General features: G+C 43.2%; 1 protein-coding gene across 1 annotated transcript; it reads right to left on the bottom strand.

Moving 5' to 3' along the window:
- Window positions 1–5,348: 5,348 nt before the first annotated feature.
- On the bottom strand, window positions 5,349–11,709 carry LOC124268578 (putative nuclease HARBI1). The gene is made up of 4 exons (XM_046703575.1): window positions 11,517–11,709; window positions 11,147–11,281; window positions 10,721–10,959; window positions 5,349–5,403 (listed from the first exon to the last, which is right to left on the bottom strand). Coding segments are annotated over exons 1-4 (567 nt in total). The 5' UTR covers window positions 11,708–11,709; the 3' UTR covers window positions 5,349–5,401.
- Between the last annotated feature and the right edge of the window lie 328 nt (window positions 11,710–12,037).

Here is a 12,037-nt window from a genome sequence, read left to right as displayed (position 1 = left end):
AAAAATGGCGGATAGGTATCCGAGGCGTGTTCACAACCGCGAGTGCCCGCGAACGCTAGCGGGCGCTCGATCCTGAACGCCTGTGTCCGTTCGAGCGCCCGCGCGCGCACGCGTACCATTCTCACAGCTGCCTCGCCAAGCGAACCAAGATGGCGATCATGTTTAATGTCATTCGTCACCACTCGCCCCTTTCCGTAACCTCCAAAAAGAAGGCATGGAGGATATTTTGTTAATGTTGTCAAATAACATGTATATTTCATCGAAGAGCACCTTTAGAATACAGCACCACAACTTCTCGTGAGGACGATATCTGCCGTAGGTCACGTGTCATTAAGACAAGCAACCAGTTTGTGAGAACCCGTCGGACGCGAACCCGCGACCTTCGGATTGTTAGCTCGACAGCTAACCGACTGAGCTACGTCCACACTGTTGCACAAATTTATCGAGTCATTCCTGTGACGTCACGGAAATGAACGGAAAGAGTCGAATAGGTCACGGACAATTACGAATGCTACGGGTAGACTTGGTGTCATGTTATTTTATTCTACGGACAATTGCCGAATGGATCCGATGCCATTTGGCACACTCGTCCCATTCCGTAATCTACAAATTAACGTGTGGCGTGGAATGAGCCGATATGCCTCAAACTGAAAAGGGTTGTTGACGTCAGACGTCAGACGTAGATTTCACGGTGTATGCATGAATGACGCGCTTTTATATAAATCGGTGATTTTGTGACAGAAAAGTGATGTAGGGAACACTTTAAGGATAATGTGGATCGCACTAAGGAACGAGGGAGACATGAGCATGTGTAGTGACGGCACGAGGGTGAGTTAGCCTTCGAATCATTACTTTACAAAATTTATGTTGCGTGTGAAAGAGGCTTCAGTGCAAATTCCAGGCCAATTTCCATTAGCCCCAAATTTCTACATTAACCCATTTCATAATGTACTTTCGACGTTTTTGGTTTCCCGTTTTTGTGTGAAAAAAGTATTAAAATGCAAAAAGGAAAAACAACAAATGGTACTCACGTATTACACCGGACATGTACCTACTATATTGGATTAGGTCCCTAACCCTAACCCTAACCCTAAACCCTAAACCCTCAGCCCTAACCCTAACCCTAACCCCTTGAAATAATCCTAATAAATAGAATGCATTGACCGAACCACCGGACATGTACCTACTATATTGCATTAGGTCCCCAACCCCAACCCCAACGCTAACCCTAAACCCTAAACCTTAGCCCTAGCCCTAGCCCTTGCCCTAATCCCTTGAATTAATCCTAATAAATAGAATGCATTGACAGAGCCGGCACAAACACGACTGACGTGTCTAGTGTAATGCATTATTACCGCTTCGAAAAATAAAATACTAATAAAACACTTTTCTATGTAATGGTGCAAATGACTGAATGACCAAAATATATATGTAAATTTAAAAAATTACAAAATACAAAATACACAACACATAACACCTCAGCAGCCCGTAATACAAATAAATATGAGCGTATTAGTGAAAAAAGAAAAATATTTCAAACTGGTGCTTGCAAAATATTGCGCATCCGCCGGTATACAACTACTGGAAACTCTCAACATCGTTGGGCTTATGCAATGACATAGCTCGTAGAGATGAAACACCAGTGAGCGGAGCTTATACGCACTCGCTGAGCCAGACAACCGTGTTGCCATGCAGGCGTCATAGGGCATTGTTTCGAGATCGTGCTTTCGAACAAAATCACATTACATTATGTAAAAGGGTATTATGACGTATTTTTAAAATTTGTGGTGCTGTATTCTAAAGGTAGGCCTTCATCGAGTGGTCTGACACAGTTTATATGTTCACGTAACCATTGACAACATTAACAAAATATTCTATTTATTATATTTTGATCATTGTTTATAAATGATCGAGACATCAATTTCGTAGTTCGCGTTTCTTAGTTCCAGGCAAAAGTGATATTCTACTCAGTGAAAATGAAAATACGATTTTTCTTTTCACCAATATTTACAGTATTTCACCCTTAAGAATATAATAAAAGAAGCTATTCGGCTTGTCCCGGAACAACACGAGTTGGTCACGAATGGCTTATTGTAACCAAGCGCTCGCGTCCGTTCAGGGCCGATGCGAGCGCTCGCGGTTCTGAACACGCCTCCGGTATTCTGTAATCTTGCCGACTGCTCCACTACATGTTGCTGATAAACTTAGGTGCCATGTCGACAGAGGGAATATGGCTACACTTACCTGGGCCTAGATTTTCGAAGCTCTCATAACTAAGACGGGTCGTAAGAAGTATGTCAACAGTCCGTATCCAGGGAATCCCGGATGACGTCACGGAATTCCCCAATGTAAATATAGCAGACCATTCCTTTCGTCACCACTCGCCCCTTTCCGTAACCGCTATTCGGCTTGTCCCGGAATAACACGAGTTCGTCACGAATGGAATGATAGCAGACGTCAACATGGACACCAAACGTACCGAAGAGGCCGAAAACACCTGCGTGAAAAGAGCCAGGAAAGCCAACTGGACGGCCTCCGAGATGGAGATTTTAGTCTCGGAGGTCGGGGTACGTTCGGCCGTGCTCTTTTCCAGTTTTAGCAGCACTATGAATCTAAAGACCAAAAGAAAATGCTGGGAGGAGGTGGTCGAGAAGTGAGTTGTTTTACTGTCAGCGATCGTGATAATATCGATGAGATTTTATCCGGTTTAATTAAGATGCAGTTTTGTAATGTGTTATAAGTTAAATACTGCTAATTAATATCACGTTATTATACATGTAATGATGGAAACATACAAGTAAAAAAGATATCATAGATGAGTTAAATACACTGCCCAATAAGTTGGCAATAACAATATTGACAAATTCATGATATTGGTTTCAACTTACCGTAGGAAATAGTGTAGGGTATATATATGGCTGAGTTTCTTTCCTACCTTAACTCGTACACAGTATAAAATTTTATAAAGGTTTTCCTATATATTAATTATTTAAAGGTAGAAATCTAGCTCTTTCGGGAAAGTGGTATTTCATGTAACATTTTTTGGGTAGTTATTGAAATTATGTTGATGCTACTAATCTGATAAGTTTCTCATTTGACTGTGGACTGACATGAAGTAAGTGAAAACATGATGTTTATTGAAATGACAATGGAAATAGGATCATGAGTAATCAATGTGTAGGCCTACTGTTATTAAATAAGTACATAAATGTCAGATGATTGCCAAAGCTTCAGTAATTTTGATTTGTGCACATACTACAATGTGGAAAACTAAATTATTGAATAGCATATAAATTTCAATTATGCATATGATACTTCAGAATAATTGATTAAATTAAATTTCGCTCTAACAAAGAAGCCAGACAAGGAGGCGGGCAGCTCACTGTAGGCGTGAGAGCGTGAAGACAGGAGGAGGGCAGGCGCCTGTGTTGGAGCTGAATAGTCTGGAGGAAATGGTAATAATAACCATTAATAACAGTTGAACCATTAATGATGTCATATTAACTATTTACTTCTTATATTAAAGTTATTGGTCTGATATAGAGTTACAAAACATATCACACAAAAACAAAGTTACAATTTCAAATGAGACTTGATATAATCAGAGTGATCCCTTCATTTATGTTATAATATTTATTTAACAATTATTATTGAATTATTTGTCTCTATTTCCCTTTACTAGGTGGTGTCTCTTATTCCAAATTGCCAGCTCGAAGGCTGTGAGGGAGGCCTGGAGAGTGAAGAGTAAGTTCATGTTGCAGTAATTCAGTATAGTAGTAAGTTATAATTATATGAAATTTAAACAGTATAATACTCAACATACAAAGATATGATAGAATCTATTGTAACCACTTTTAACATTTATAAATGAAATGGAACTGTCCTATGAAAAAAATATCATGCAACATTTACAATATAAAAGGGAACTGAAAATGACTTTGTTTAAGTACTAACATTACCAACATTAGATGTTAACAATATCACTGTTATTGTTTTTGCAGGTGTGACTCTATCAGAGGGCATTGCAGCCACTCCCCTGCTAGGTGTGTAGTTTGTGTATACTCCTATCAATCTATTTTTGAATTCTTGTACACACATTTAAACCTATGTGTAATATTCATCTTTGTTAACTCATGTAGTTAAATAATATATCCACTTAAGTGACATGTATTGCCTGTGGGAAAATTTCTTTTATTTTAAATAACATTGAAGAACTACGAATCTGAAATAACAATTTATAAATGACATAAATGATAATACAGATTTACAATAATTTCAGATGCTACAATAGCAGACACACAAATTGAAGCCCTGCATATGTCCAGCCCAGAGCCATTGAAAGGCAGGTGCAGAACTTACATGTACTTTATTTATGCTGAAACTATAAAATTATGAATTCCTAGTGAATGAACTAAACACATGTACACATTAATGGAAAATGAATTTTACAAAGAAAAAGTCACTTGTTTTACCAAAGACTTTAAAGGTAACATGAGATATAGCTATACATTATTAATGGAAATGGAAAAATGTTGATTTATGGCCATCAAATTTCAGATGCTATGATAGCTCTTGAAACGGTTATGGCAATTCCAGCTGCAGTAGGAGGTAATGGTACGATGATGAAAAAAGTATATATTATTAAATCGTAACTGATGATGTCAGTGCTTACTCAAATGGGATCAAACCAAGACTGTCATATCTAATTATACACAGTTTGTTAATGACAGATTAATATCTTACACTTTTTAAAGGGTCAATAGGTATTGTAATGGACAGCTTAGTACATATCTCACCATTAAACTATCTGCTTTGGAATCTACTTTTGGATGATAGAATACATTAATTGTGAACATAGAGCAAAATGAAGGATGAAATGGTTACATATAAATCAATTCTCTGTGTTTCAGCCCCAGTTGAGAAACCAAAGGCACATAAACAGACTCCAGCTTCCACCATGAGTGGTAGGTTATTCGAGTAATATTGTTCATGTAAATATAATTTTTCAATAATTGCATAGACTTTCAAGCATTGTCAATGCTGATCCACATTCTTTAATTTGTGAGTGAATTAATACAGATTTGGGAAAATGTTTCATTACCTTTTAATTATCATTGAATAACATAAGAGTTGATAATGTAGTATCATGAAATGAAAGTTTTGACACATCAAATGGATCAAGTCAATTAACTTATGTCATTCTTCCATAACTTAGAAAATATGGAAGAATTTATAATCATATTATCTCAATATATAATACATTTTTCAGTATCACCAAAGAGACAAATCAGCTCCGTTGAGGAGAAGAAGCTGGAGGTGCTGGCTTCCCTTCTTGACACTCAGAATGGGCTGCTTAGTGTGGAAAGGAGGAGACTGGCAGTGGAGGAGGAGAAGCTGGCTCTTCTGAAACAGATGAACACATGTCCTTCTGATTTCTCGCCAATCATTAAATTTTATTAAATGATTAAAGCTCGATATTATCTTTAACAGGATACTGTTTTTAATATTAAAAGTGACGAGATTTAAATTCAGAGTGTTATGGATCATTTATATATTATACACTATATTTTTAAACGTATCCTATCTCACTGTATGCACCTCTCTCTTCTTCTACGACCATGTGTGGAAACGTGCTGTAGGCTAAGTTGAATCAAATCTTGCTGGCCTCTGACCCGCCCTGACCTCCGCCCTCACTCCGACATCAACACCTGTCAATCATCTCTATAAGCGTGGAGCTCGCTCAGATGATCATGTGACTACCTGTGCCTGTCATTCTCTTTCTTGTCGCGGCGTCAGGTGGACGTGTGCTTGGCTATAGAAAGTTTGTTTGCGATTCTCTACAACTATGGGAAAGTCTAATCGCAGTAGCTCTAAGAAACGAAAGCATTGTGACCAATGCAAAAGTAATTTTTCAGCGGCGGACCCACATGTCTTGTGTGTAGACTGTTTAGGCAAATGTGAATGGTCCCGTCGCTGTACGTTCTGTAAGGATCTTAACGATGATGATTTCTCGGCATATCGCCGGGTGGCTGGTAGACGTTTATCCGATCGAGATCGCCGTCAACTATCTGAGGGTCGGTCGTCATCGAAACATACCAAGGCCGAGCGTCGTAAATCTACGGCAGTCCGTCGTTCGAGGTCCCCGCCTCCTATTGAGGATTTTCTAGAAGAAGCGTCTGATTCCTACCTTAGTGAGAACTTAAGAATGTGCCACTTGATTCTAGACCACCACATTATTCGAGTGCGCCTCTTGCCTCACAAGCGTCGTTTCCTTTAGGCCAGATATCAGTTAGAGCGCCGCTTGTATCCAATTCGTCGCTTCCTACTAGTACTCCCGGATCGGCGCTTACTACCGGTGTGTACAGTTCGGCGCTTCCTACCGGTGTTCCCGGATCGGCGCTTACAACTGGTGGTTTCGGTTCGGCGCTTACTACTGGTGGTCTCAGTTCGGCGCTTACTACTGATGTGCCCAGATCGGCGCTTACTACTGGTGATCTCGGTTCGGCGCTTACTACCAGATCGGCGCTTCTTCCCGGTGCTCCCGGATCGGCGCTTCCTCCCGGTATTCACGGATTGGCGCTTACTACTGGTGGTCCCAGATCGGCGCTTACTACTGGTGGTTCTGGTTCGGCGCTTACTACCGGTGCTCCCGGATCGGCGTTTTCTCTCGGTGTTCCCGGATCGGCGCTGACTACTGGTGATCCCAGGTCGGCGCTTACTACTGGTGGTCCTGGTTCGGCGCTTACTACCGGTGCTCCCGGATCGGGGCTTTCTCTGGGTGTTCCCGGATTGGCGCTTCCTCCCGGTGTTCCCGGATCGGCGCTTACTACTGATGGTCCCGGATCAGCGCTTACTACTGGTATTCCCAGTTCGGCGCTTATTACCGGTGCTCCCGGATCAGCGATTCCTCCCGGTGTTCCCTGATCGCTGCTTACTACTGGTGTTCCCAGTTCGCTGCTTTTTACCGGTGTTCACGGATCAGCGCTTCCTCCCGGTGTTCCCGGATTGGCGCTTCCTCTTGGGGTTCCCGGATCGACGCTTACTACTGGTGTTCCCGGTTCAGCGCTTATTACCGGTGCTCCCAGATCGGCGCTTACCTCCGGTTTTCCCGGATCGACGCTTCCTACTGGTGATCACGGATCGATGCTTACTGCCGGCATGCCTGGTTTGACGCTTCGTTTTGGTGTTCCTGGTTCGGCGCTTCCTTCTGGTGTTTCCGGTTCGGCGATTACTTCAGGAGGTTTTAATTCAGCACTTCCTTATGCAGGCTGGGGGTCGTCGCTTCCTCAGGGTGCTCCCAGTGCGATGCACACTCACAATGTTCTCAGTTCAGCACTTCCTCACGGGGTTCGTGTTGCCCCGCTTACACATACTGGTCCGAGTTCGGTGGTTACCTCTCATGTATCGGGTTTGGCGCTTGGTCCCGCTACGTTGACCTTTGCTGTTAATAGCCGAGACCTTGCGACTTGGTCTTTGGCGCATGGGAGTGTGCCTCAACCAGCTGGTGGTTCAGTTCCTCGGCGGGAGGTACCTCGTCATACCTTGGTACCGCCTTCGGTTTCATCGGTTCCTCCTATATCGGGACTGGGGGCCAGACCCATGTTGCCGGTTTCCTGGAATCCGGGCTCTGAGGTCAACTACAACTTCGTCCCTTGCAGTTCTTTCTAGCGCCTTACATCAGAGTGGGAGATCCCGTTGCCTTGATCACTCTACCTCTGCAGCTCCATCCCCATCTCCGGTGGTGGATGGAAGAATTGAATGTTTGCGACGGAGTTTGTTTAGGGCCGTTTGTTCCGTCTCACCACCTGTATGTGGGCGCGTCTCTACACGGGTGGGGAGGTCATCTTTTCAATCAACAAGTGGCAGGGCTGTGGTCTCCCGACGATCGCACCTGTCACATCAACGTTCTGGAGTTCAGGGCAGTGATGCTTGCAATCAGTCACTGGCAGGATGTCCTCAGAGCAACGTCCCTCATGATCCGATCGGACAACACAGCGGTGGTTTGGCATATCAACAGGATGGGGTCCACGGGGTCTACTCAACTGCTACGGTGGACCCAACAGTTCTTCGATCTGGTGGACAGTCTCCATATCATGGTACGAGCCAATCACATTCCGCGGGGGTGAAGAACGTCATCGCAGATTCTCTGTCTCGACCCAGTCGTCCCTCTCATCCTCAGGTGTTCCAGACATTTTGCCTTCCGTTGACGACGCCGACAGTAGATCTCTTCGCCACATGCTTCAAACATCAGCTGCCTCGGTTTGTGTCACCGATTCCGGATCTTCTGGCTTGGGACCTCGATGCTCTAGCCATTCCATGGAACAAACTGAACGCTTGCGCGTTCCCGCCAGTTGCCCTTCTTCCTCGCGTATTAGTGAAACCTCCAAGACCTAGCCGAACCAGATCCCGTGCCTCTTCCCGTTCGACCCGATCTACTGGTTCATCCGCACTCCGACCAGCTCCATTGGTCTCCGTTGACGCTCCATCTGCACGTTTGGCGCATCTTCATCGGTCATTAACGGCTAAGGGCTATTCTAAGCGTGTAGCTACTGCCATTACCACAGCGCATCGTACTTCTACAAGGTCACTCTACGATGACAAATGGAAGAACTTCGAAGCGTATTGCAGGAAGAAGGGCATCCTATTCCCCACTACGGCGTCCCCGCAGATGGTGGCAGAGTACATTCAGCATCTCCGAAACTCCAGAAAACTCAAAGGTTCTATGCTATCTACCTATTGGGCGGCTCTTAACACAGTTATTGCAGCGGCCTCAGGTGTGAAGGTGTCCACTGTTCCTGAACTCCAGTCTCTCCTCCGGTCTTACAAACTGGCTGACCAATCTCGGAAGTTCCGGCCTCCAGCTTGGGATCTTTCCGTTGTACTTGCTTATCTCACATCAGCTGATTATGAACTTTTGGAGGAGAAAGATTTCGAACATGTCTCCTTGAAGACCTTCTTTTTATTGGCCTTGGCTACGGCGGCTCGTATTTCTGAGTTGCATGCTCTGGATGTCTCTCGGGTGCAGTTTGAAAGGTCTAGACATGCGAAAGTTTTCCTTGGTTTGCGGTGGGATTTCCTTGCCAAGAATCAGTTACCAGGTCAGCAGGATCGCACATTCACGATACCGCCGCTGTCCACTATTTTGGGCCCAGACGACACAGAGGATCTGTCCTTATGCCCGGTGCGTGCATTAAGGATTTACTTAGCTGCCTCGCAGGATCGCCGCAGATTGCGTAAGAGATTGTTCATTCCATTGTCTACTGCCTCCACCTCGGAAGTCTCCCGTACTACCTTGGCGTTTTGGATGAGAACTACGATCCTGCGTGCCTATACCTTTGCTGAACTGCCTCCACCGTCAACGGCGAAGCCCCATGAGACGCATGCTCTTGCCTCCACCATGGCTCTTCACAGAAATTGTTCCCTGCAGTCCATCATGGAGGGCTGTTTTTGGCGATCAGATACGGTGTTTGCTTCACACTACCTGAGGGACCTCTCAGTTACAGACGTGGAAGGTCTCCATCAGTTCGGCCCCCTGGTCCTGGCGCAGCAGTTATCATCGGCTCGTGTTCGCAGATGAAGCAATCCTGCTTGGTCAGTTTTGCTCTGTACATTATAAAAGATATCGATGTTATCCATGTCTTAGTACTTTTTTCCATTGGGTTTAGATTATTCTCTCCTATGGAAGTAGGGTGTGTCTACACTGTCATTAGTTATGACTTGATAGACTGTGAGGCCAGTCTTGTGCTACATAAAGAGATGATCGACACCCCGCTTACTGACCTCTACTCTCTGAGCAATTACGTCAGTGAAGTGTTGATTTCCGATTACCTACATGGTTTTCGAAGCGTTCTGCTCCTGAGTCCTTTCTCACCTTTGGTACGTTAGGGAGATTGGTACTGAACGTTAAACTAGTTGAGCATCCGAACTATTCCCTCTTTCACCGCCTTCCAGCGTGTGTCTGTGGGGGGTAGTTTCGAAGCAGGGACTGGCCAGATTAAGGTCCTCGACTTTAATTCACTGGGGTCACCTGATAAATCGTGGGGCGGCGGGGCCTACTTGCCAAACTGCGTCCTTTTGCTTGTCAAAAGTTGCGGCCGAAAACCACATTAATACGGGAGCACCCACTCCCTAGAGTTTTTGTGCTGTGTAAGCCAAGGATTACATGAAGAAACCCATCTCAAGTTGGAGTTTGTATATCGGTAGTTGGTGCTTTCTCCTGACCTCCTTGGGTTATGCGTTTGTCCTGGTGGTAGTAACAGGGTAATCTGCGACCCGCCTACCAACCGTGGGATTGTGCATACAGTGAGATAGGATAAGTTTAAAAATTAGTACATTTTATTATAAATTGTATATTTATATACTTATCCTATCTCACGCTAAAGGACCCACCCGACCTGCCCCACATCACAGATTACTAGAAGCTCCAAGACGAGAAGGACAGGCACAGGTAGTCACATGATCATCTGAGCGAGCGGCACGCTTACAGAGATGATCAACAGGTGTTGATGTCGGAGTGAGGGCAGAGGTCAGGGCGGGTTAGAGGCCAGCAAGATTTGATTCAACTTAGCCTACAGCACGTTTCCACACATGGTCGTAGAAGAAGAGAGAGGTGCATACAGTGAGATAGGATAAGTATATAAATATACAATTTATAATAAAATTTACAATTTTTAGGCATAGGGTAACAGAGTATGACAAATAGTCTTTGTGCGTAGCTTACATCGACATGTATTTTTAGCAAATACATTTTCAATGAGCTGCCTCCTGACACGGTACCTGTCTTGTGCATGATAAGGAGCAGGGATATTGTCATCTGCATCATCCGTGTCGTCCTCATCAACAGGTGGTGTGGGTAGTCTCAAGTCTATGGCAAAGTTATGCAGCTGTGCAGCTGCATACACAATCTTGTGGCACTGTTTCACACCATACCACAGGCAGCCTGCATACTTGTGGATGCACCTTTGAAAAATAACATGTCATTAGATAAATTAAGTGTTAGTATTTTTTCTTCTGACTATGAAAATATATCCATGAAAGCTATGATCATATATTTTAGACTATACAAAAACTTTAGGGTAAGTTTACGTTTTTATTTTAAGCTTATGTATGAGATATATAGGTGCTTGACAAGACTGATATTAGATACCTAAATCTGGACTTAAAGAGACCAAAAGCTCTCTTGATGGTGTTGCGGGTTCGACAGTGACTACTGTTGTATCTCTCCTCTGCACGGGTCTGAGGCTGGGCCAGTGGTGTGAGCAGCCACGGTCTGCATGGGTATCTGATAACATACACCAAACATATCAACATTAGATATATTAATTTTGTTAATATTTATGTAATATTCAAGAATTTTGAAGTTAGAATCTTAGTTTATATATATATGTTATGAAATATAGAATCAATATTATTTATTCAGTATCAAAGGCCTCCAGCCTAGAGTACATTTGCATATATTGTCAAGTCACAAATGTTATCATTAACATGAAGTCACTGCAATGTAAAAAAATACTTACCCAGAATCTCCTAGTAACCATCCATCGTCTTTATGGGCTTCCAGGTGGGCTCCAATCCGGCTGTTTGCAAATATGAATGAGTCGTGTGTAGATCCAGGCCATTTACAAACAATATTCAGGAAGCTGAAAATTTTATTTTTTATCTGTATTAATAGTTGAAAAATTATCTTTGATGATAACAAAATTTGCATTATTTTTTTCTTCATTTAGAATTAATTCAATATTATTACTAATACAAGTATTTGAAATATAATGTCGATAGCTTCAGATTCATTTTATGGGTGTTGTTTTCATTAATTTGAAGTAAAGCAGTGTGTGTATTCAAGTAATATATGTAACAGCCGTTTTATGGGCGCTAGTAGTATAAGGGCCTTTATGGCGGCAAGATCTATTTTTAGCTATGGGGCTTTATAGGGTCAAAATCTATTGTTAGACTTCACCATATTTTTAGATGGTGAGTCACTGCTCTCTATTGTATATTGAGATCTATGGTGTGAACATCTGGTGTGTCTATTTTTAGA

This window comes from Haliotis rubra, unplaced genomic scaffold, assembly GCF_003918875.1.
Source record: "Haliotis rubra isolate DU_JTF1 unplaced genomic scaffold, ASM391887v1 Scf1391, whole genome shotgun sequence".
In the NCBI taxonomy this organism is placed as follows: Eukaryota; Metazoa; Mollusca; class Gastropoda; order Lepetellida; family Haliotidae; genus Haliotis; species Haliotis rubra.
The sequence above is the reverse complement of the archived record's forward strand: the minus strand, read 5'-3'. Positions and strand labels throughout refer to the sequence as shown.